The sequence below is a fragment of the Schistocerca piceifrons genome, chromosome 8, assembly GCF_021461385.2.
Source record: "Schistocerca piceifrons isolate TAMUIC-IGC-003096 chromosome 8, iqSchPice1.1, whole genome shotgun sequence".
Lineage (NCBI taxonomy): Eukaryota > Metazoa > Arthropoda > Insecta > Orthoptera > Acrididae > Schistocerca > Schistocerca piceifrons.
The window spans coordinates 473,856,056-473,880,456 of NC_060145.1; the positions used below are offsets into that span (position 1 = coordinate 473,856,056).

Consider the following 24,401-nt stretch of genomic DNA (forward strand, 5'->3'; position numbering starts at 1 on the left):
CTGCGATAAATAACCGCATAAATCAACGTGGGACGTACGACGAATGTGTCAGTGGGGACAGTGCGGCGAAATTTAGAGTTAATGGGCTATGGATGCAGTCGACCGACTAGACTGCCGCTGCTAACAGCACGACGTCGCCTGCGGCGCCTCGCCTGTGTCCGAGACCATATCGGTTGGACCCTAGACGATTGGAAGACCGTGGCCTGGTCACATGACTTGCGACTTCAGTTGGTAGCCTAAGAATTGATGGTCCGGTTCGGGTGTAGCACAGACGCTACGAAGCCATGGACACAAGTTGTCAACGAGGCACTGTGCAATCTGGTGGTGGCTCCAGAATGGTTTGGGCTGTTTTTACATGGAATGGATTGGGTCCTCTGGTCCAAGTGAACCGATCATTTACTAGAGTTACGTTCGACTACTTGGAGATCATTTGCAGCCAAACAACGACGGAACGTTTATGGATGACAATGCACCATATCACCAGGTCACAACTGCTCAGGATTAGTTTGATGAATGGACAATTGGAGCGAATGATTTGGCGATCGAGATCACCTGACATTAATCCTGTGGGGTCTTGCCCACTCGTCGCTAATAGGGTGCCCAAGGGATGCAGCGTTCTCGGAATGCTACACAACAATTCAAACAATTAACATTAGTATTTTATTTCTATAAAGCAACTGACAACACATTGGAGATACATCTGTGTCACAAGTAACATGCCAACAGAAATTGTCCTCACTGTAGGCAAAGTCCAGACAAGTAACTGATGAGGACCACAACTAGTTGGTGCTGTAGCTCGCTCCGCAAATACGTTCCACTGACGTCAGTACAGTGAGGCGATCTGTGACCCGAGGATGGCAGGAACGGCGCTCATATTCACTTCTTTCAGATGTCGCTCCTGGCGCGGTTGCGGTCCAATTACGCGCACCATTGGCCGTCGTTTCCTAACCACCTTCCCTGGTCTTCCGTTCGTCTTCGTCGTTCTGGCGCTTGTGATTACACCAGAACAAATCCCATCGCACATTATTGGGATACAATGGAGAAGTTAGTTCGGGCACAACGTCCTCCACTTGCAACACTTTCGCAGTTATGGATGGACACAAAGGCTGCACGGCTCAAAATTTCTCCAGGGTACTTACAACGACTTATTGAATTCATGTGCTGCACGACGTTGGGCAAAAGGGATCCTGCATCGTGTTGGGAGGTATCCCGTGACTATTGTCACCTCATAATATATTAAAAAAAAGAAAGCCAAGTAAGTTAGACACCACGTGGATTAGCTCATTTCATGTGACGACCATAGCCGCGTCATATCGCGTGTGGTCGGAGCAAGCCATCTACTTTGACGTAACGCAGATATTTCACGGGCCGCTCTGCGAAATTTTGCGTCGCGAGCGACACGTCACAGTTATCTGCCACCGGCGGGCTCGCGCACTGCGGAACAGCGCCGCAATACATTACACGCGCTGCACGAAAATATACACACAGCGGCGAGCGAGCAGCGGCGGGAAGGGTGTGGCGAGCCGGCCGGCCACGCAATAATTATCACATCACTGTGGCCGGCGGTAAACAGGGCTGCGACGCGCCGCTGCAGGCCCGTGCCCGCGGCGTCGCCCGCAGCTGTCGCGCCAACTCCTCCCCCTCCCCCTCCCCCTGCCCCGCCCACTACTGTGCCGCGGCCTGCCGCAGCATCGCTCTGCTTTATAATTATGTACGCGCGGCCGGCGGCGCTGTGTTTTAGATTACATCCGGACCGGCCGGTACCCGCGGCGGGTAGCTGCCACGCCGGCGCGCCGTACTCGCGGTGTCACGTGGACAGAGCGGTGGGAGAGGAGGAGGCAGAGGGAGAGAGCGAGGGGGGGGGGGGGGGGAGGCGAAATAAAAATACTGAGCTGTGACACGGCCGTCACCTGTTTCCATTCTTTACAGCCGCTGTCACCGGTATGACGTGTTTAGGCACACACGTTCACGCACACGGCAGTTCGTTCCGGCACGATGTGGGACACGTACCCGGCTTTATATTTCAACCGAAATAGAGGAGCCGCGTGGGAAACGCGAGTTTCGGCCGCCACGGTGGGTGGGGAAGTCGGGTTTTGGGATGGAGAGCCCACCGACGCGCTACAGCGCAGCAACCTGCAGCGCGGGGTTATCAGCATCCAGTTGAGCACAAATTTTTGCAACTCTGTAACACTGACGAGATACGTGAATAATGGAAATGAGGGGGCGGGGGACAGAGAAGAGCAGGAACAACAGTACAAAGCGTCTGAAAACGAAAATATTATGGTTTTATTGCGTCGTTCTACATCTATGTCCACACCAAAGAAGTAAAGTTCCGAGCAGACATGGTACGATGTCAGTCTTAATTCGTACACGTACATGTCATCGATGATAAAGTAAATGATGGGAGCTGTAATTCTGCGTGACGTGTTCAACGGCCGCAAAAGTGGTAGTATTTTGTTACAAGCTCTGGTAGGGTATTCAGCGTGTTCAGATATTCCTGTTACAAACTTCTACTACTTGTAAAGGGGAGTAAGTATATAATGTTTTGAATAGGAACTCATGTCCTGGAACGCCAACCAACGACGCAACAGAGCGTCAACAACGGGTGATTCTGACGTGACATTACAAACTTTCCAGGGTGATTGGGAAGGATAAATGTATCAATCTGAAGTAAGGATCCCTGTACGGTCTGAAGTTACAGGGGAAAACAGTTGTGATACCTCTGACAATGGAATACATACTCTATGTGATCAAAAGTATCCGGACACCCAAAAAACATACGTTCTTCGTATTAGGTGCATTGTGCTGCCACCTACTGACAGGTGCTCCATATCAGCGAACTCAGTAGTCATTAGCCATCGTGAGAGAGCAGAATGGGGCGCTTCGCAGAACTCACGGACTTCGAACGTGGTCAGGTGATTGGGTGTCATTTGTGTCATACGTCTGTACGCCAGATTTTCACACACCTAAACATCCTTAGTGGAAACGTCAAGGGACACGTTGTTGTAACCGCAGGAACAAGCCAAGTCTAACTGCAGTACCTTAAGAATAGTACGTAAGAAGAAGTTAAAGTTGTAGCGCTGGACGCCAGGCGTGGCCGAAGGGTCAGCCGAGGCGGCACTCAAACTGTTGGGCAGCGGTGCTTGATAAGAAAATAAACAGCCAGCAGATACAAACGAAGGTCTGTGCAGGGACTCATGATAAGCAATCAATTAAGAAGTATAAACAGAAAGCATCCCTGGCTAGAGAGAGAGGTCTGGGAGTGGAGAGAGAAAGAAAGAGGGCCCTTGGTGGGGACAGCGCTACGTCATGAGGAGCCAATGAAGGGCTCAGGACGCAGTGCGTGACCATATAGGGAGAGGCGCCTCTATCCCTCCACTCAGCCTCTGAAGAACAATAGCAACAACAATGTTTTAACGATACCAAATAAGGACAAGTTGCCTTCGACGCTACGTCATGCCAAGCGCTGGCGGGGTCGAAGGGGAAACGCTAACAAAACCCGAGAGCACGCCGCTCCGGGGGTTCTTCTTGTCGAGTAGTTAGAGAGTGATAGCAGCAGCCGACTTGGGCTGAGGGACGGGCTGTAGGCAGGCAGCCGGAGATGGTAGCTGGAGAGCGTTAGGGCGTGGCCGCGGGACTCTAACGTAGGGCGCTAAGAAATATTGCAGAGCTTCTAGTAGGCAGTCGGAACGGTGGAGTCAGTCACCGTCTCTGTGTTAGACTTGGCCTTCCTGTGAATGCAATCACCGCGCAGTTAGGGTGAGCTGTATTCATTCAGAATAAACTGCAATTTGTTAAAGTTATCAAGACTTTAATTCTACCCGCTTCCTAGCCTTGTACCTTCACACCAGGGATTTCTACATCTTAGCCAGATCAAAAAGTCTCCCTCTAACTAAGGTCAACCGGCTAAATCCCATCCACGAACCGTGTCGCTCAATCCCTCGCAATGGCCACGCTTGGGACGCGACGACGTAAAGCACAATAGCGTACAGGCCGATCTCGACTGTTGACCGACAGAGACCGCCGACAGTTGAAGAAGGTCGTAGTGTGAAATAGGCAGAAATCTATCCAGACCATCACACAGGAATTCCAAACTACATCAGGATCCACTGCAAGTGTTGTGGCAGTTAGGCAGGAGGTGAGAAAACTTCGATTTCATAATCGAGTGGCTGCTCATAAGCCACACATCATACCGGTAAGTACCAAACAACGCCTCACTGTTTCTAACGAACGTAAACATGGGACGATTGAATAGTGTACATGAATTGTGTGTAGTGACGAATCACGGTACACAATGTGGCGATCAAATGGCAGGGTGTGTGTATGGCGAAAGCCCGATGAACGTAATCAGCCAGCGTGTGTAGCGCCAAAATTAAATTCGGAGGCAGTGATGTTATGGTGTGGTCGTGTATTTCATGGAACTTGTTGTTTTACGTGGCACTATAACAGCACAGGCGTGCATCGATGTTTTAAGCACCTTCTTACTTCCCACTGTTGAAGAAAAATTCAGGGATGGCGATTGCATCCTTCAACACGATCGAACACCTGTTCATAATGCACGGTCTGTGGCGGAGTGGTTACACGACATAACATCCCTCTAATGGACTGGTCTACACAGAGTCCTGACCTGAATCCTAAAGAACACCTTTGGGATGTTTTGGAACGCCGATTTCGTACCAGGCGTCTCCAGCCGACATCGATGCCTCTCCTCAGTGCAACACTAGGTGAATAATGGGCTGTCAATCCCCAAGAAACCTTCCAACACCTGATTGAACGTGTTCCTGCCAGAGTAGAAGCTATGATCAAGGCTAAGAGTCGGTCAATACCATATTGAATTCCAACATTATCGATGGAGGGCGCCACGAATTGGTAAGTCATTTTCAGCCAGGTGTCCGGATACTTTTGATCACATAGCTTACAGTAGTGCTGTTGTTTTGCCGTAACGTCAAGGACCAGCACGAAAATGAAGAACTATACTGCAGAGTGGGCTGTGAAACGAAGTCAGCCAATAGCACGCCGACTAGGACGTCACCACGACAGGAGCGGCATCTACACGAATAGAACAAAATCGACAGGCCGCCTAGCCGTGGCGGGACAGTGGAAGACGGGCACTAGAAGAGCAACAGTGATATTAATGATACCAGTGACTTATTAACTTGAGTGATTATCTTGGATGGAAATTGTATATATCAAAGGATTGATCATTTGCATGTCGCCAATTGCTTCCGACCCATCATGTAGAAACGAAAGTTAAGTATTGTCAACTCAGTTTCTGTAATAAGCTCCATTAATATGATTGTATGTTGTCTATCTGTCTGAGAAAACAGCTTCCTAGGCACCCTATAAGACACAAGTGGGCAGGATTCCACATTGGCGACGAGTTATGAGAAGAATCCAGTGCCTGGCGGCCAGATAATTCTCTCTTGTCTTTCCTTGGCAAGGGCGTTTATCTGCTTTAACAGCTCCTTATCGGTTTTGCTAATCATTGTTTTGAGGTGGGCGTTGCAGAAACTTTCTTTTCTTTGTATTTCTTTTTCTTGCTTGCCTTGTCTGTTTCTTGCAGTTGCCTCTTCCAACATACCCACACCACCCCTGTCGCCTCCCGCTCAGGCGCCACAGTCGGATGTTTCAGTTCCAGATGCAGCAAGCATATTCGTTGCTCAACACGGTGCAGCAGCTACTGGCCAACGCTGTGCGCTCGACTGAACAAGCAGCACTTACAGCAACACCTTATGCTATACTGCCTTTTTGACAGTTTTGTGGACAACAAGAGGAATGGCTCGAGTGGTTGTAACAATTCGAAGCACACATACTTGCTCAGTACCGGGTACTGTGAAACTTCCATTTCTACTGTCCACCAGAGGAAATGCAGTGCTCTGATTAACTAAGAGGTTGTTTCCTAATGCCACACCGAGTGAAATCCCTTACGAAAGGTGGCAGATTCGCTAACAAACCATTATGACCAACAAGTTAATATGGTAGCAGCTAGGTATCAATTCTTTAATTGCAGAAAACGGTCAGAACAAACATATCACGAGTGGGTAACAGATTTGCATGGTTTGACAAGGAAATGCAAATTTAAATGTGCTTGCGGTGCATTATATTCAGATAGTATGTTGCATGATACGATCATGTACAATCTATCTGATGGCAAACTCAGAGGACGAATTTTGAAACAGTCTGATCCATCATTTCAGCAGGCAGTGAAAATACTAAATCAGTACGATTCTAGTACCCCGTCGGCTGATAAATATGAGCAGCCAGCTATTTGTCGGGTTGAGTCCATTGTTTGCAATCGGCCATTCGGTGGCAGCTTGTGCTAACCACGCTGAGTAAACAATGCTCCATGCCGCCTATGCTGTTCGCTAAACAGGCGGCTACATTGGCGGACAGAATTAAGACTTGCCCGACATGTTATTCACTCCACGAACGCCAAGACTGCCCCTCCCGACAAGCTCAGTATTACGTTTGTGGTAGAAAAGGACATGTACAGTCTGTATGTTTACAACGCAAAAATCAAGTCACAAGGCCCATGTCATTGAAGAAGTATATTCGAAGTCTGCAGCAGGCATTCGCAAAACTGGTACGCGAGCAGTTTCTTCACTGATACACCAGCCAAAAAAATTTTTTTGTTCATTTACTTCTTGTGGAAAACGTATGAAATTTCAGTTGGACACGAGTGCCTGTCACATTGCTGAATCGTCATACATATGAACCGTTAGGCTCCCCACGCCTGTATAAAACTCACCCGATTGTGGCAGCATATTTGGTCTTGATTCATTTGATTTGTTTGGCATTAACATTCAGGACAATGTGTTGTCAGTGTCTGCATTCCATGCAAAAAAATTCCCTGAACTCTTTGCGGAAGGTTTACGCAAAGCTAACAATTTTGTTGCAGATATTACTCTGAAAGACAATGCTCAGTCGAAATTTTGCCAGGGAAGAACTGTTCTCATTGCATTACGGGAACCATTCGCTGCTGAACTTAAAGAATTGCAAGATAGCGGAGTTACTGCACCCGTATCAGCTTCTCAATGGGCAAATCCCCTAGTTTTCCCCCAAATCTTCAGGTTGCATTCGCCTCTGTGTTGACTTTACGCAAGCCTACAGTCAACCCTCAAACTGTGATTGATACTTATCCACTGCCACGCAAAGAAGATCTCATGGACAGATTAGGCGCAGGTGATACTTTTCAAAAATTGATTTGCGTGACACGTATCTTCAAATATCGCTCGATGAAGACTCTCAAGAAGTGTGTGTAGTTAATACTCATTTAGGCTTGTTTAAATATTTGCGTTTGCCTTTTGGCAGTGCTTCTGCACCCGCCATTTTCCAACGGTATTTGGAACAGCTGACTGCGCAAATACCAAACTATTTGGAAGAAATTTTCCAAGCAGACCTTACACCTGAAAAACATTGCAAATTTATGTGCTTTGTTACGTGTGTCGTCTGATAGATGACTAAAGTGTAGACTGGACAAGTTTGATTTTTTTAAACCTTAGTTGCAGTATCTAGGTCATGTTATAAAGAGTGAAGGTGTACATCCTCTTCAGTCGCATTCGTTAGACATACGGGATTTGCCAGTTCCTCGCAATGTCACAAAATTGCAGTCAGTCTTAGGGAAATGAGCTATTATATTCGATTCATACCGAATGCACCGCAAATTGCTACTCATTGCATCGCTTCTTAGTTCACTTTGATCCTGACAAACCGGTTGTATAGCATGTTGACGCTTCCTCTTACGGAATCAGTGCAGTGCTTTCGCACAGAGTTGGTTATGAAGACAGACCTATTGCTTTCGCATCGAAAGTGCTGTCGAAAGCTCAGTGCAACTATTCACAAATTGAGAAAGAGGCTTTGGCTATTATGTATGGAGTCACCAAATTTCATCACTACTTGTATGGCAAAAAATTCTACTTAGTAACGGATCACAAGCCTTTGCTGTCCTTATTTCATCCGACGAAACCGGTTCCTGTATGAACTAAAAATTGGAAAGATTGGCTTTGTTGTTGTCTCAATACCAGTGCGAGATAGTGTATCATCCGACGGCTCAACGTGGTAGTGCTATAGGACTATAGGCCACGGAAGTTGATTCAGATCTGAACATTTTGCTAACATACATTCGCACAGCTTGGCCTCGCCCCTTGCATAGCATAAAGAACTCTGTGTTGCTCCGATACTTTGCACTGCGGCGTAGACTCACTGTACAGAAGGGAGTGGTTCTTGTTCAAAGCTTTGCAGAAAGAAATGTTGCCGTTACTTCACCAAGGACACTGGAAGATTGTTTGTACGGAACAGTTGGCGCGTCGACACTGTACCTGGCAGGGTATGGATGGGCAAATAGAAGAGATGTCATGCTTGGGCGGAAAATTGTCTGCTTGGCCTAAGTCGCAATTACCATGTCAGAGAGTGCACATGACTTCGCGGGACCTTTTTGGAACACTCGTTGGTTGCTTATGGCTGACTCGCACAGCAATTTTCCTTTTGTTGTGCCTATGAACTCGGCAACGTCACGTAGCACAATTCAAGTGTTGTCCTCTGTTTTTTGCCTCGAAGATTTATCTGAAGTCTTAGTGTCACACAACGGCCCTCGGTTCACGTCAAATGAATATGAAACATTTTGTGGACGCATCTAACAAATGCACCGTTCCATCCACAGTCAAAGGGCGAAGCAGTACATTTTGTCAGAACCTTCAAGCAGCAGATGGCCAAGCTTCGCTCCGCACACACCAGGGATCAAGCATTGCAATAATTTCTCGCCTCCTACCATTCGCACCCACGAGACGGACCATCGCCGGCGGAACTGCTTCACGACCGCCGCCATCGGACACTGATACACCTGCTGCACCCTCCTCAGCATTCGGCGCCGAAGGAAGGCCGCAAGTACCGCTTCGCGCTCCATGATGTTGTCTTTTACAGAGTCTTTAGCGGCAGCAGGCGGTGGGCGCTAGGGGAGATCGTCCGTCGACTTGGCGCTTGCATCTATCTTATTTCAGGTCCAAATCACTTGCAGTGCCTACATCAAAATCAGCTTCGCTTCTGTCACGTGCACGATAATCTTTCAGTGTCTCTTCCCTCAGAATCACGGATCCCGAGGACAGCGCGGCCACAGCAGCCGCCAGAGGGTGTCATCACGACACCGCGGGACGACCGCATAGAAACGGAGCCTTCGTCTCCTTCACCTCCTCTCGTCCTACCGATGGAGCTGGACCAGCCCACACCGGAGGAGTCGCCGCCTTCTTCATCTGGTTCGTGGCACCAGGAGGTGGACGCGTACCCTTCTGGTTGTTTTTCGGGGGACATTTCCGCCAGAGCGGAGGCCGGATGGTAGGGTACGACGGAAGCGTGACGCCCTCTGCAGCCACAGCTTCCGGTCCAGCGATGCGTCCACAATCCTCCCTCCCCCAGAATTGTCGCGCTCCCTACACGACGACGGGCCATCACTTTCTGGGGGAGGGGGAGGGGGGGAGGAACGTTCCGGCGTAACGACAAGAGCCGGCACGAATATCAAGAACGATACAGCAGAGAGGGCAGTGAGACGACGTCGACCAACAGCACTCTGACTAGGGCGTCACCACGACAGGAGCGGCTTCTACACGAAGAGAACAAAAGCGGGGCGCCGCCTAGCCGCGGCGGGACAGTGGAAGACGGGCACTAGAAGAGCAACAGTGATATTAATGACACCAGTGACTTATTAACTTGAGTGATTAGCTTGCAAGGAAATTGTGTATATCAAAGGACACTGATGAGTTGCATCTCGCCAATTGCTTGCGACCCATAATGTAGAAACGAAAGTCAAGTATTGTCAATTCAATTTCCGTGATAAATTCCATTAATATGATTTCTTTGTATGGTGTCTAGCTGTCCGAGAAAACAGCTTCCTAGGCACCCTATAAGACGCGAGTGGTCAGGATTCCACAGTTGTTGCAAAGATTTTACGGTAGGCAATTTTCAGAGTTGATAGTATGGACCAAAACGAGAAAAAATTCAATTGAACATGTGCGGTAATGTGCATAACTTAAGAGCTATGAACACTTGTTGAATAAAAGAGATATGTTTCATAGTAGCAAGGATGAACAAGTGCTCACAGAGCCTTAGGTAAGAATTTTAGTGTACATGTTCGGCAGACTTTTGTCCTTTCTTTCGGTCCACACTACCATCTCTTAAAGTTGTCTACCCCACAATCTTAGAAACAACAGTTCCCGTATAAATAATCTGTAGACAGAGGTATCAGAACGACTTTCACTTACAACGTGCTGCTCGTTCGTTCCCAGTACAGGGACTCTCGCCTCAAACTGATATACGAGGGTCAGTCAAATGAAAACCTTACATTTGTAATAACAAATCGAAATTTCGCGCCTTTATACTGTAAGGTGGTAAGCGTGCTACGAACAGCGTGCAGAATGGCCTGTAGGTGGCAGCATAGTGCAGATGCCCACATACCGTCGCAGTATCAGTATAAAGATGGTCGCCCCACTTGCGACTTGTAACAGGGAAGAACAGCGTTCTGTTATTCCGTTTTTGCGTAGTGAAGGTGTGAAACCTATTGAAATTCATCGACGAATGGAGGTTGAGTACGGTGTTGCATCTTTGGCACAGCAGCAAGTCTACGAATGGAGTAGGAAGTTCGCAAATGGTGTGACTTCAGTGGAAGGTGCTCGTCGTCCAGGTCAGGCACAACGAGTTGTGATTCGACAGAACATTGCAGCACTTGAAGCCATATTGAAGGAAAACCGCCGAGTGACACTGAATGACATTGCAGCATGTTTACAGATTAGTCATGGGTCAGCACACCACACTGTGCATGATGTTCTCCAGTTTCACAAAGTGTCTGCAAGATGGGTGCCACGGTAGCTGACTCCTGAAATGAGAGAACGACGTGTTGATGGTTGAGAACTTCTTCAGCTGTCTGAACGAGAAGGTGATGGCTTCTTTGCATGAATCGTTACTGGGGACGAAACCTGGGTTCATGCCATTGTGCGTTCCTTAATGGTGCAATGTATGCTGGTTTCCTATGTAATGTTCTACCGATTTTACTACAAGATGTTTCACTGCATGACAGAATGGCGATGTACTTCCAACATGATGGATGTCCGGCACATAACTCGCTTGCGGTTGAAGCGGTATTGAATAGCATATTTCATGACAGGTGGATTGGTCGTCCAAGTACCATACCATGGCCAGCACGTTCACCGGATCTGACGTCCCCGGATTTCTTTCTGTGGGGAAAGTTGAAGGATATTTGCTATCGTGATCCACCGACAACGCCTGACAATATGCGTCAGCGCATTGTCAATGCATGTGCGAACATTACGGAAGGCGAACTACTCGCCGTTGAGAGGAATGTCGTTACACGTATTGCCAAATGCATTGATGTTGACGGACATCATTTTGAGCATTTATGGCATTAATGTGGTATTTACAGGTAATCGCGCAGTAACAGCACAGCTCAGAAACGATAAGTTCACAAAGGTACATGTATCACATTGGAACAACCGAAATAAAATGTTCAAACGTACCTACGTTCTGTATTTGAATTTAAAAAATCTACCTGTTACCAACAGTTCGTCTCAAATTGTGGGCCATATGTTTGTGACTATTACAGTGCCATGTATCACAAAGCGAAAAAAGTGTTTCAACTGAAACATTCATATTTCTTTACGTACTACAGGAATATGTAATAAAAATGGGGGTTCCTATTAAAAAAAACGCAGTTGATATCCTTTTGACCTATGGCAGCGCCATATAGCGGGCCAACCATAGCGTCATCTGGTTTCCCCCTTCAAGCTAGACAAGTTTCGTTCTTTGTAGTTTTTTCGTTTGACGCTTATTTCGTGAGATATTTGGCCCGGTCACGATCAATGGACCACCCTGTAAAGTCATACGTTCAGAGCAGTCATCCTTACTGCTATAGATACATACACAATTTATTGTGTCACTGTTTATATTGGCCTTGTATTACAGATTTCGTACTACGAGAGCAATGACGCCACCAGCACAGACGTTCACAGAGTCTATGGAAGCATGACGCGACTGCCGACCAATCAGAGGCCGTCCATGGAATATACAAGGCCACCAAGGGAGCACCCACGACACTCCTGCCTCCTGCGAAATGCTGACGACACCTCCTAATTACCCACTCAGCACATCCTCCAACTTTCCCTTGCCTCCCTCCATCGTCACTGGAATCTCCCAACTGAGTGGTCTAACACTTGCAAATTTCACGTATACCTACAGAAAAGCCAAGCCATTATGACTGAACGCACCACTCGGTGATTCAGTCATGCAGATTTCCACATCTACATCAACAACGAACCTACCATTCTGACTAACAATGGAAATTTTATTCCTAAAAGCCTTTTTTTTTCAAACAGATCTAAAATTATAATCAGAAAGCACCATCTAAATATCAAGTTACAATTTATTCAGAGGCAGAAAGAACAATAATAATTCCAATCTTGAATAAAACAGGTGCTGAGAGGCGTGAAAATCACCAAACTATCAGTTTAATAAGTCACGGTTGCAAAATACTAACACATACTCTTTACAGAAGAATGGTAAAGCTGGTAGAAGCCGACCTCGGAGGAGATCAATTTGCACTCCGTAGAAATGTTGGAACACGCGAGGCAATACTGAGCCTACGACTTATCTTAGAAGATAGATTAAGGGATGGCAACCTACGTTCCTAGCAATTGTAGACTGAGAGAAAGCTTTTGACAATGTTGACTGGAATACTCTCTTCAAAATTCTGAAGGAGGCAGGGGTAAAATACAGGGAGCGAAAGGCTATTTACAATTTGTGCAGAAACCAGATGGCGGTTATAAGAGCCGAGGGGCATGAAAGGGAAGCAGTGGTTGAGAAAGGAGTGAGACAGGGTTTTTATTCAATCTGTATGGTGAGCGAGCAGTAAAGGAAACAAAAGAAAAATTTGGAGCAGGAATTAAAATTCATGGAGAAGAAATAAAAACTTTGAGGTTTGCCAACGACATTATAATTCTGTCAGAGACAGCAAAGGACCTGGAAGAGCAGCTGAACGGAGTGGACAGTGTCTCGAAAGGAGGATATATGATGAACATCAACAAAAGCAAAACGAGGATAATGGAATGTAGCCGAATTAAATTAGGTGATGCTGAGGGTATTAGGCTAGGAAATGAGACACTTAAAGTGGTAAATGATTTTTGCTATTTGGGGAGCAAAATAAGTGATTATGGTCGAAATAGAGAGGATATAAAATGTAGACTGGCAATGGCAAGGAAAGCGTTTCTGAAGAAGAGAAATTTGTTAACATCGAGTACAGACAGATCTAAGTGTCAAAAAGTCTTTCCTGAAAGTATTTGTATGGAGTGTAGCCATGTATGGAAGTGAAACATGGACGAAAAGCAGTTTAGACATGAAGAGAATAGAAGCTTTCGAAATGTGGTGCTACAGAAGAATGCTGAAGATTAGATGGGTAGTCACGTAACTAATGAGGAGGTACTGAATAGAATTGGGGAGAAGAGGAATTTGTGACAACTTGTAACACCCCACCAGTCACTTATCTGGTTTTGGTGTGCGTTCACCCCAGGTAATTGACTAACAGATCAACAGAGAGTGCAAAACTGCCGCAATGTCAGATAATGCAAAGAAAGTAATAAGGCCCTGTGACTCCTGATTGAACTGCGGTGTCACTGTTGACATTAATTGATTCAGAATTGATAACTTTTAATTAAAAAGGGGTGCACATTGATGTTATATTCAGCTATTAAACACCAGATGCAAATGTTGAACATAAAATTAATTAAGAAATTGACTTGGGATTTCAACTACTTGATTGAGAACAGATGCAATCGATTAGCACAGATTTATTTTAACTTACGACCTTCAATCATCACATTATATGGCTCTCCCAATAGGCAGTGGTAATAAATTGCGTTTGCGTGGAGTAAAACGCGACAAATCAAAAGTAATTGCTATCGACTGACCCAGGCGTAATGCGAAGTGCGAGAAGAATTCTACAATGCACGGCCCATGAAACCCTCGTGGAAACTTTGCCAACGTGATTAATCAGTGGCTGGTGCGGGCGCAATATCACCGAATTCAGCGTGGTGGCGCGGTGTCGTTATGCGGACGTCGGCCTACCTCGTGGTGCTGCAAGGCTGCGCTCATCTATTCACTTTTGGCTATCTTGCTCAGTACATAGCTGAAAAAGAAATTTCTATCTCCAAGCTCAATCGTTCCATTTGCTAAGTCCTAAACTGCAGAGATGCTCACTCTCTCTCAGGCAAGCTGAGTAAAGAAAGCCACGTCCGCACTCCAGGCAAGCTGGGAACAAAAGACCTCTACGGAGACTTCTCCCAGTCCGCTCTTCGCCTCGGTTTCTCCTCCAGCACAATCACTTACGCCAATTTCAGCGCAAGTCACGTTAATGATGTGTCACTTCCCAGCGCCGACCAATGCCTGCTCTGGGAAGTGAACAAATTCCCAGAAAATTTTCCCTTCCTCTCAACTTCTGTTATTTAGCTCCTCCCAGGCCACCCATCAAGGTTAGCGTCTGCACAAACACCAATTTTTCTGGAGTTGTGACTCCCAGGAAAGTACTTCAAATTCCTCCTTCCTACATTCCCATCGGAGGCCGGCGTATTTCATTCTGTCGCTCTTCACCTGATTTACTTCAGACTCTGCGGACCGTGAATTCAGCGTGAAGTTGGTATAGTCATGAACACGCGTATTTTGACCTCTGTTGTCTGCTCCACCATAGCTTTGCGTGGCTTTCTCGCATGTTTCACTGAAAATGGGATGATGGACATCTATCAACAGGCGTACAAGTTCTCCGTCTGCTTCCCGGTACACCAGCATGGGGTCGGGGTCATCCACCCATGCCGTCACTCATCTTAAGGCAGCTGGAGGCCGCTCCCCGTTACCGCTTTCTCAGAGCTTGAGCTGCCCTAAGCTGCCTATTGTCGCTTCCCTTCGCCGCTCCCCAACCGCGCGCTGCGGTCATTTCTGGGTACTTCCCTGGGATAAACTAGCCTCCAGTAAATCGACGCATTTCCACAAAGTTTTCATGTTGTGTGAATCACTTTAAAACCATCACCTGACAATGATTATTCCAATATGTCCATACTATAGCATCTACAAGATGCATTGTGCCTTGTCAGTCATTTTGTTCAGCCCTACTGTTCGCTCAACGTGAGTTAGGTGATCTTTAATGACTTCGTGTAAGGGGCATGGTTCTTGCCATCTTACAAACTTGACTAGAAGAAGGGGTCGTTTGGAGGACACGTTCCGATGCATCAAGGGATCACCAATTCAGTACTGGAGGGAAGTGTGGAGGGTAAAAATTGTAGATGAAGACCAAGAGATGAATACACTAAGTAGATGCAGAAGGATGTAGGTTGTAGTAGTTACTCGGAGATGAAAGGGCTTGCACAGAGTAGAGTAGCGAGGAAAACTGCATCAAACCAGTCGTTGGACTGAAGACCTCAACAACAAATTCATTTAGTTTATCTTCAACAGTATGCTGTTTGGTTTGCCACAGAAAAAGGAAGAGGCTGCTGTAGAGCTAAGAAGCCCAAGAAAAGCCGAGAGAAAGCTGCGAGCTAAGAAGTGGCTAATATAAAAAACGAAATTCACCCACACTCCGTAACTTAAGGACATAGAGGCCGGTGGTTTCTGTAAATATCTAAGAAAGAATGAAACATGCTTTTCGCAGCTGCTAAACATCATCAAACAATTCTTAACGAACCAGAGTACAGTGGTGAGAACCCTGTTAGCTACATTACGATTTCTAGCCACTGGTGGAAATTAGGAGGAGCTCGAATTCAGTGCAGCTGTGTCCCTACAAATATTATCTAAAGTGAAACCTGAAAGCTGCAACGTGATTTACAGTTGCCTGAGGAAATACAACAACACAACAAAATAAATAAAGCAAATTACTTAATGTTAGCTTCATTAATTTATTCTTGTATATAGGATAAGTGATGTTCCCGAAATGTTTAAGAAATTAATTTCTAATTAGAAGAAGAAAAATTACAAATGGTGGTCGCGGACATCATCGAACAAATGTAGCAACAGAAACATAAGAAATCAAGCATTTAGCAACTGTTTGCATTGTAGACGAAGTCCTACACTTTGCTCTTGATAGCAGAAGCTGTGAGGAGAGGCTGGATCTGTATACTTCTAACAACCAAGCAACAATGTTTATGAACAAATCCTCTGACTGTCTGTATTTGGTTTTCGGGTTTTATTTTCGATGTGTTTCGGAAATGAAATCTAATATTAAATGTTTCTGTTTTTCAGTTTTTTCATTTCAGGTAAATGTAAAATTTAATTTGTCTCTGTTTTGCTTTTAGATTTCATTTCCGAAATGCATTGAAAGTAAAACGAAAAACGAAATATAGGAGGCCGACTGACTTTAATTCGTAACACGCAGGGTGAATCACCTAAAACTTGCACCGCAAATATTGCGGAGGTGGAAAGTGCTACTGATGTGCGGTTTTCAGAGAATGGATGGGTCGTTAGGGACTCGTATGATTAGCCAACCGACAGGCTGTAACAGTACTTAGAAAGTGAATTTTTTCTGCAAACATACACTTTTTTTAAATGGAATAATGCCTATTGTTATTAGTAGACTAAAAGTAGGGTACATTACAATGTCAGGGGTGTTTGTTGCAGGATTGTAGAGCGTGTCGTTTGCGGTATACCGTATTTTGAAAAGTTCCCACACCGACACTTGTACAGTAACCGCGGTAGCACGCACTAAAGAACAACATAAGTGCATACAATAGTTATGTGGATTCTGACCAGTAAAGAGACGACTGATCATCACAGCTAGTGTTCAAAGTGGTCACCGGCACCAGCAATGCACCCTTCCAGTCTGGTTTCAGCGGCGATGCCCGAGCAGGAGTCGTTGCATACCATCGAGTGTAGCTGGTTCGTCCTTGTTGACAGCGTCTTTCAGCTTTCCCGAGAGAATAAAGTCTACAGGTGTCAAATCCAGGGAACAGGTTGGTCGAGGTACAGGTGTTCTACGTCCAGTCCAACGATTTCGAAACAATTCGCGAGGACATGCTGTATGAGCCGGACAGGTATCGTGTTGCTACCACAGGTTCCTCCAAGTTTGCGGAGGAACGTCTCCTAGCATTCGTGGAAGATGGTCTGTTAGCAGGCTGCGAAACTTGTGCGCCTTCAGTGTTCCGTCCACGAAAAACTGGCCTGTGAGCTGATGGTTCACTACCCCGCACCACATGTTTACACGCCGTGGACGCTAACATTCCATCTGACGAAGCCAACGAGGATTGTCAACAGACTAGTAGTGACCGTTTCGGCGGTTTACCTGGCCTTTAATGGTGAACGTGGCTTCATCACTAAACAAGATACGCGACGCATCTGGATTATCCTATCTTAATGCCAATCTACAGAAGTTAACACGATTCTCATAATCGTTTCCTCGCAGCTCTTAACGGAGAGAAATTTTATAGCTTCCTTGCACTCAGTATAGTTTTTTTAGTGTATACAGGAGGGAGGAACAGACGCTGTTCATGAACAAAAAATGAAATAGTAAAAATAATAAGTAACTCTGTTATTGTAGTTGCAGCGTCAGTCGTTAACAATAGCTTTGAATGTTGAAACGTAGCCGGCCGGGGTGGCCGAGGGGCTCCAGGCGCTACAGTCTGGAACCCCGAGACCGCTACGGTCGCAGGTTCGAATCCTGCCTCGGGCATGGATGTGTGTGATGTTCTTAGGTTAGTTAGGCTTAAGTAATTCTAAGTTATAGGGGACTGATGACCTCAGCAGTTAAGTCCCATAGTGCTCAGAGCCATTTGAAATATTTTTTTTTTTTTTGTTGGAACATATACAGATACTGCAGACCTCTGCTTGGACTGCCACACACTAACTGACTAGCAAGCTGAAATGTACTCAGGGAACACACAAGCACACTATTGGCAAACATAACATCGTACCTAGCAACTACGCAGACTGAATGGCGCAAACATGTGTCGGTGTGGAAACTTTGCACAATACGGTATCTCATAAACGAGTCGTACCAGATCCCTGGAACAAATTTCGGTGGCATTCTAATTTATAATACTTATAGTTTGTTAATGCCCCTTTCGAAAAAGTATGTTTACACAAAAATATGCTTTCTGAATATTATTGGTAAGGTGTGGGTTTGGTAAGCAGGGCACATGGGCTGCTGGAGTGGGATGCTGACCGCATTTGAGGATACAAAAATTTACTTTCACCTCATTAATTAAAACAGAACACTGGTAACAACATAATGATTAATTAGCATTTGCAAATTCTGGTGATCTACATTGATTATTCAATTGTGTAGAAGCAATAAGAATAATTCAAAAATTTTAAGAGAAAGACAGCCTTATGGCCCAAACTTTAAATTAATAAAGAAATTACTTTACACAATCATAACTTTAACATGACTACAGATCTGAGATCACTAGTCAATTATCAGACCTTGTGAATATGAAAAACAACAATTTGTAAACACTACTAGGTTTCAAAAAATACTCAAATAGCAAAATATCATCAATACGTGAATTAACTACTATGGAAAACATTCGGCAATATGATGTTATGATGGCCTGAAAGATCCGCACAGCAATCAGCGCATTCTCGGCGTTTGGCGTTCAGATCCGCCGCGCGTCTGAATCCCGTGCTCGAGAGCGCAAGTGACAACGATAGGCATGAGGGCCTGCGCGCGCCAATAATGGCTTCTAGAACACACAAACCGAGTATTGATACACAGTTCACTGAAATACTAAAACCAGCAGCCAAGCACTGGGTAGCGCCAAATGCAGGAAGAGATGTTAAATGTTATAGTGCGTCAACCGCAGTTACGATTAAAGCAATAGTTGATCACACAATCTATAATGACGTGAAATTTCACTTGATAAATTTATAAACGATAATTAGCACAAGGTGATAATGACCAGACAATCCGCACTCAACCTTAAATACCAAAGCACCGTCTGACGGCGGTGCAAAATTGTTACTTTTGTAGTTGCCAACCAAAAGGAAGTTGGCGACTCCAATTTAAATTGGCGACTGAAGTTTTATACAGAGGATACACTTTCATTCATAAAATTGACCCCTTAACATATTACGAATAATAAAAACAAAATGGAATCGCCGAATATCGGCCACACTTGTAATGCAACAGAACCAGGCCACAGCATAGTTGCATGAACTTGCCATACCAAGTATCCCAACCCAAGTCCAAGTCGTTTAAGGAATGACTAGCGAAAATAACATCGAAAGGTTACACCAAAAAATGGCTCATCATTTAAAGTTAGTCCAGGATCTTGCCGTTAACATACACGCCAGGGAAAACTCCCGCGCTCTCCTCAGGATTCGAGACAGACACGACTGTTAAACAGAGCCTGTGTTGACGGGGGACTGCTTCCGCTCTCCAGTTCCTCTCGCCACCAGACCCAGGCGCCGGAATGTCCTCGCAATACACCAAGCGCCTACTGGCTACTGGTGATGCTCTTTGCTCTGCCACTGCCGCCAACAGAGTCTCCGTCACTGCCCCTACCGAGCCGCGACCGTCCTAAATAGAGGGCGCTAACCAACCAGGACGCCGCAAAGCGCCGAACTTCGGCAGAGAAACTAGCGTGCCAAGAGCATCGCAGGAAGTCACGATTAAATTGTGACAGTATGTTAGTTGGCTAACAATACGTGTCTGAACCGTGAATTTACTTTCAAAACCTTTTCTTAAGAATTTACTTTATTTACTAGCGATTCATCAAGAACATTATGTGGTGTCACCGCCAGACACCACACTTGCTAGGTGGTAGCCTTTAAATCGGCCGCGGTCCGTTAGTATACGTCGGACCCGCGTGTCGCCACTGTCAGTGATTGCAGACCGAGCGCCGCCACACGGCAGGTCTAGAGAGACTTCCTAGTACTCGCCCCAGTTGTACAACCGACTTTGCTAGCGATGGTTCACTGACAAATTACGTTCTCATTTGCCGAGACGATAGTTAGCATAGCCTTCAGCTACGTTATTTGCTACGACCTAGCAAGGCGCCATTATCAATTGCTAATTATCTTGTGATACATGTACCGTCAGACCGATGTTCACCTATTACGAATTAAAGTTAAGTATTCCAGTAGTTACTTACGTTCTTTGCTACTATAAATTCCCTTACCTGTTCCAGACCTCACGCAAGCCTGCGTGAGCTTAAACGCGTGCCTTTCGGCTTCCTCTCCTAGTGGCTTGGCTGTCTTGCCAAGTCACAACACATTAACAGATTTAATCACACTATGTGAGCGTGGAAGAAGTTGCCAGTGGGTAACTGATGAAAACAAATTAAATTTCTTTCAACAAATGGAAATTTTATCCCCAAAAGCCTTTTTTTCCAAACAGATTTAAAATTATAATCAGAAAGCACCATCTAAATATCAAGTTACAATTTATTCAGAGGCAGAAAGAACAAATTTTGACAGTATGAGCTCTCGGGCTGAGAACCTTGCCGCTCCCTTTTGACACGGCCGTAGTCACGACCGCTCACAACAACCTCTGAAAGACTACACTGGTGCAGATTACAATAAACTTAAAATTTTAACAACTCACACAAGCACATAAACTATGCACCCCGTAGGAGGGACGAAATTCGTACAAAACACTAACATTAAAAAAAAAATTAACTTGCCACCGAAGGTGCAACTTAATTAAAATAAAAAAACTTATTACGGTGGAAGGATGGCAACTTTGTATACTAAAATAACCATTTAAATAAAAACCCATGAAATGCAGTCTTACATAAAATATACAAACATGCTCTACATTACACAAATACCATCTCTCAAGATGATAGACAAGATAAAAACATATTTCAGGAATTCGGCCGTTACACTTCAAGCAATAAATTCATTAACACCGAATCCAACAAACATGACAGAGATAGGTATTAACGTACGGCAGACAGACAGACAGACACTAACTGCTTAACAAATACGGACGGGAGATAGACGAGCACGCTGGAGACGAGAGACTGACCAAGAAAACTAGTAGAATTTAACAAGTAAATGAAACAACTTCTAATAAACTGTGATGTCTGTCGAAGACCAGGCGCAGCACCCCCAAAACGCTCTCCCGAACCGTCCGCTGCCAGCCGCTTCAACGGACGCAGGAAGGCGCGCCGAACTCCCGTCTTACGGCGTCGCAGCTGGCGCCGGCCAGACCGATGTCGTGGGTTGACTCCTGTTGCTCTCGTGTCGACCGCGAAGCCACTACCACCTCACTATATGGTGCGGCCCACTGGACTGACGTGGCCAAATTCAAATGGCTCTGAGCACTATGGGACTTAACATCTATGGTCATCAGATCCCTAGAACTTAGAACTACTTAAATCTAACTAGCCTAATGACATCACACAACACCCAGTCATCACGAGGCAGATAAAATCCCTGACCCCGCCGGGAATCTAACCCGGGAACCACGAGCTGCGGACTGACGTGGCCACCTCACATGCGCCGACGCTCAAGACGGACAAGTCATCTTGTGTCCCAGTGCGCGACCGACTAACCGATCGATCCAACTGCCAATGACCATTGCCTGAGCAAACTCGAGCAGACTGGTGGCCTAACACATACTAGCACTCCGGACGACAGACAGACACTGACTGCCCCACACTGACCTGGCTGACCAACTGACCAGACTCACCCCATAGCGAGCTCATAGCGCCCCTTAAATGCACGTAAAAGGCTACCTTTTCCCCTTTCCCGCCAGAGGGAGACACCAAAGACGCGATTGCCACAGCGGCGCTACTGCCAGAAACTTAGGGCGACTGCTCCACACTACGCACTGCGGCGCGCTCTTCAAAACAACAATTTTTACCACGGCTCAGTGTCCGTGACTATAATTCAATTCCCTGAAAACCGCCCATCAGTAGCACTTTTCATTTCCGCAATATTTGCGGTGAAATTTTTGGAGATTCAATAAATATTTTTGATTGTTTCGCTGTGCCACAGGAAACCACTGCAGATTCTTTAAGAAAATGTCCCGCAAACACCTGCCATCTTTAAATTTCTCCTGTCGTGGGTGAGTTTCATGTGCTTTGCATCCTATAGTGTATATTCGAAAAGTCAGAACAGCATCTAACCCCGTCCACAGTAACAGACGACGGGCACAACAGTGCTACATTCGGTACAATTTGGTGGATGTAGTGGTTAGATGGTCACCTGTCGGATGGCCATACCCAGCCGACTGTCCGACAAGAAAAATTGGTCGCTCGGTTAGCCAAAGCGCACACACACGACCAATTTGTCGGTCGGGCGGTCGGTCGCTTGGTGCGAGTGTAAAACCATTAAAGAAAAAAAATAAAAGCAGCTATTGTACTCTGTTCCTCCTGACGAAGGTCATGATGGTAATTGTCGACAGCTTGAGGTTTTACCCAGAACCGAAGTACAAAATACGAGAATATTTTGTATAGCTAAGTGCAGGTGTGCCGTTTCCCTTTCCTGGCGCGTCGTTTCCAGCGGTGGCTGTTATGTCACCTGGGTTCGAGCTTCGCTATCTCGTGCACAATGAGTAGTCGCCGTTGCGCAGCGCAGGCCGGGCGCAGTACTGGTGTCGCGAGGCGTCAGACGCAGCCGTACCGCGCCGACACAGATGAGCCGCGAAGCGGAAGCCTGAAAAGTGCGGCCCGTCCGTCAGCGGGCGGCGCGCCGGCGTGGTCAGCCGGTGGCGACCGCTGCGGCGTGTCAGCGGCACGTCAGCCGCAGCGGCAGAGACTGCGACAGCCCCCAGCTGACAACTCGCTGACGGCCGCCGCCGGTGCAAATGACGAACTGTCTATCGCATCACCGCCACCGCCACGCCCAAGGAACAAAAAGAAACCGGCAGCGGTAACGTGAGCGCGCCCTCACGAGTTGGGCGACCCTAAAGGCCGGTTCCCACTAGGGCTGCCGCGCGTCAAAACCGCGCGTCAGCGGCGTGGTTGCCATGGAAACGGCGTCAGCGGCACGGCGCGGCGGGCTCTGCGTCGCGGTTTGACCATGTCGAACCGCTTCCGCTGCCGCGTGCCGCGCTCCAGGTGCGCGCCGCCAATCACAGAACGCGCTGAGCGTGACGTCAGGTACGGAATCCCGGGCCACACGAACTTTCGCCGAACCGCTGGCGCGGACGCGGCGGCAGCTATGAAATACTTATCATCCGATTCCGAGGAAACTTTTCGGCAGAAAAATTTGATTCTTGGGCATGTTACAGCCCGATATCTTCTCTCGATAAAGGACCGAATTTCTTTTCGTTATTCGTCGTGGTTACTTGCTGTATCGCATTTACGTAAACCTTTACACGAAATTTGAATGAGTGTGCAGAGGTAAAAACGCATTGCGTGGACTTTGCGTACAGTTCATTTTAGGTAATACATTATTGCGTATGAAATTTAGTCAACATATCCAAATTGTTTTTAAAGCTGAGAACAGATCGATAGCTATCACCGTTCTCGAGATATTGCATGATATGTCGGCGGACGGGCTGTGCGGTGACCGTGCGCGGGTCGCTCGCGACGCGACCGATACTTCGTCCTGCTCGTCGTAAACCATATGGTTGTATCAACTGCAAATTTCGTAAACGGTTCAAGAAATCGAAACGCGTTTTTTTGCAAACGACAACTTGTAAAAACTCATGTATTTCGTCGCATGATAAATATCCAAAATCTGTTTATCTACCGAGATATGAAAGTAACTACAGTTTTTCAGAAGGGATAGATGAATTGTTTGAAACGGCATTTAATAGCATGTGGAATGAGAAGTTAAACCGAGACTAATTTGCTGGTACATCATAAGATGTCATTTGCTAAGTATCTACAGCTATTGATTATTTCCTTTCGTAAGTAACAAACGTTTTTTTTATTTATCCAGTGTACTTTATTGGTTCAAGACGCGTTTCGCCTTTTACTTTAAGGCATCTTCGGTGGAATCTAGAATGATTATTGGTTCAAGACGCGTTTCGCCTTTTACTTTAAGGCATCTTCGGTGGAATCTAGAATGATTAAGTTTTGTTTTGATATGTGATACTTGCAGATTATGAGACAGTTCACATCTTTTTTTACGTGAATAACTGATTACTTACAGTGAATCGAGTTTTTGGCAGACATCTGCTTTTCCCCTCACCTGGTCACAAGTTGGTGGTTGAACTAAAACTTAGATTATGGAACATAAGCACATTTTCACGTTCGCTCTTTTTTCTTCTGTCACTAGCTGTACACATTTTACCGAAAACACTGATTTGAAGTCGTAACTACAGTGTGTTCACCTCATGTCCCTTCCTGTTTGGTTTGTTTATGTACATGTTGCCAACCTAAAGAATTATATGCTGAAAACTAATGTTTGTTTATTTCCGTTCTCCTTATATCTGTATGTGTGTGTGGCTAGACAGTGATAGTTATAGAAAG

General features: G+C 46.0%; 1 protein-coding gene across 1 annotated transcript in view; it reads left to right on the forward strand.

Moving 5' to 3' along the window:
* Positions 1-24,401, forward strand: part of LOC124712469 (formin-like protein 14) — a 55,682-nt gene that overhangs the window by 24,917 nt on the left and 6,364 nt on the right. Inside the window, exons 2-3 of the mRNA XM_047242765.1 lie at positions 1,574-1,823; positions 22,558-22,856. Of these exons, the coding sequence (XP_047098721.1) occupies positions 1,574-1,823; positions 22,558-22,856 (549 nt within the window). The remainder of the gene's footprint in view (positions 1-1,573; positions 1,824-22,557; positions 22,857-24,401) is intronic.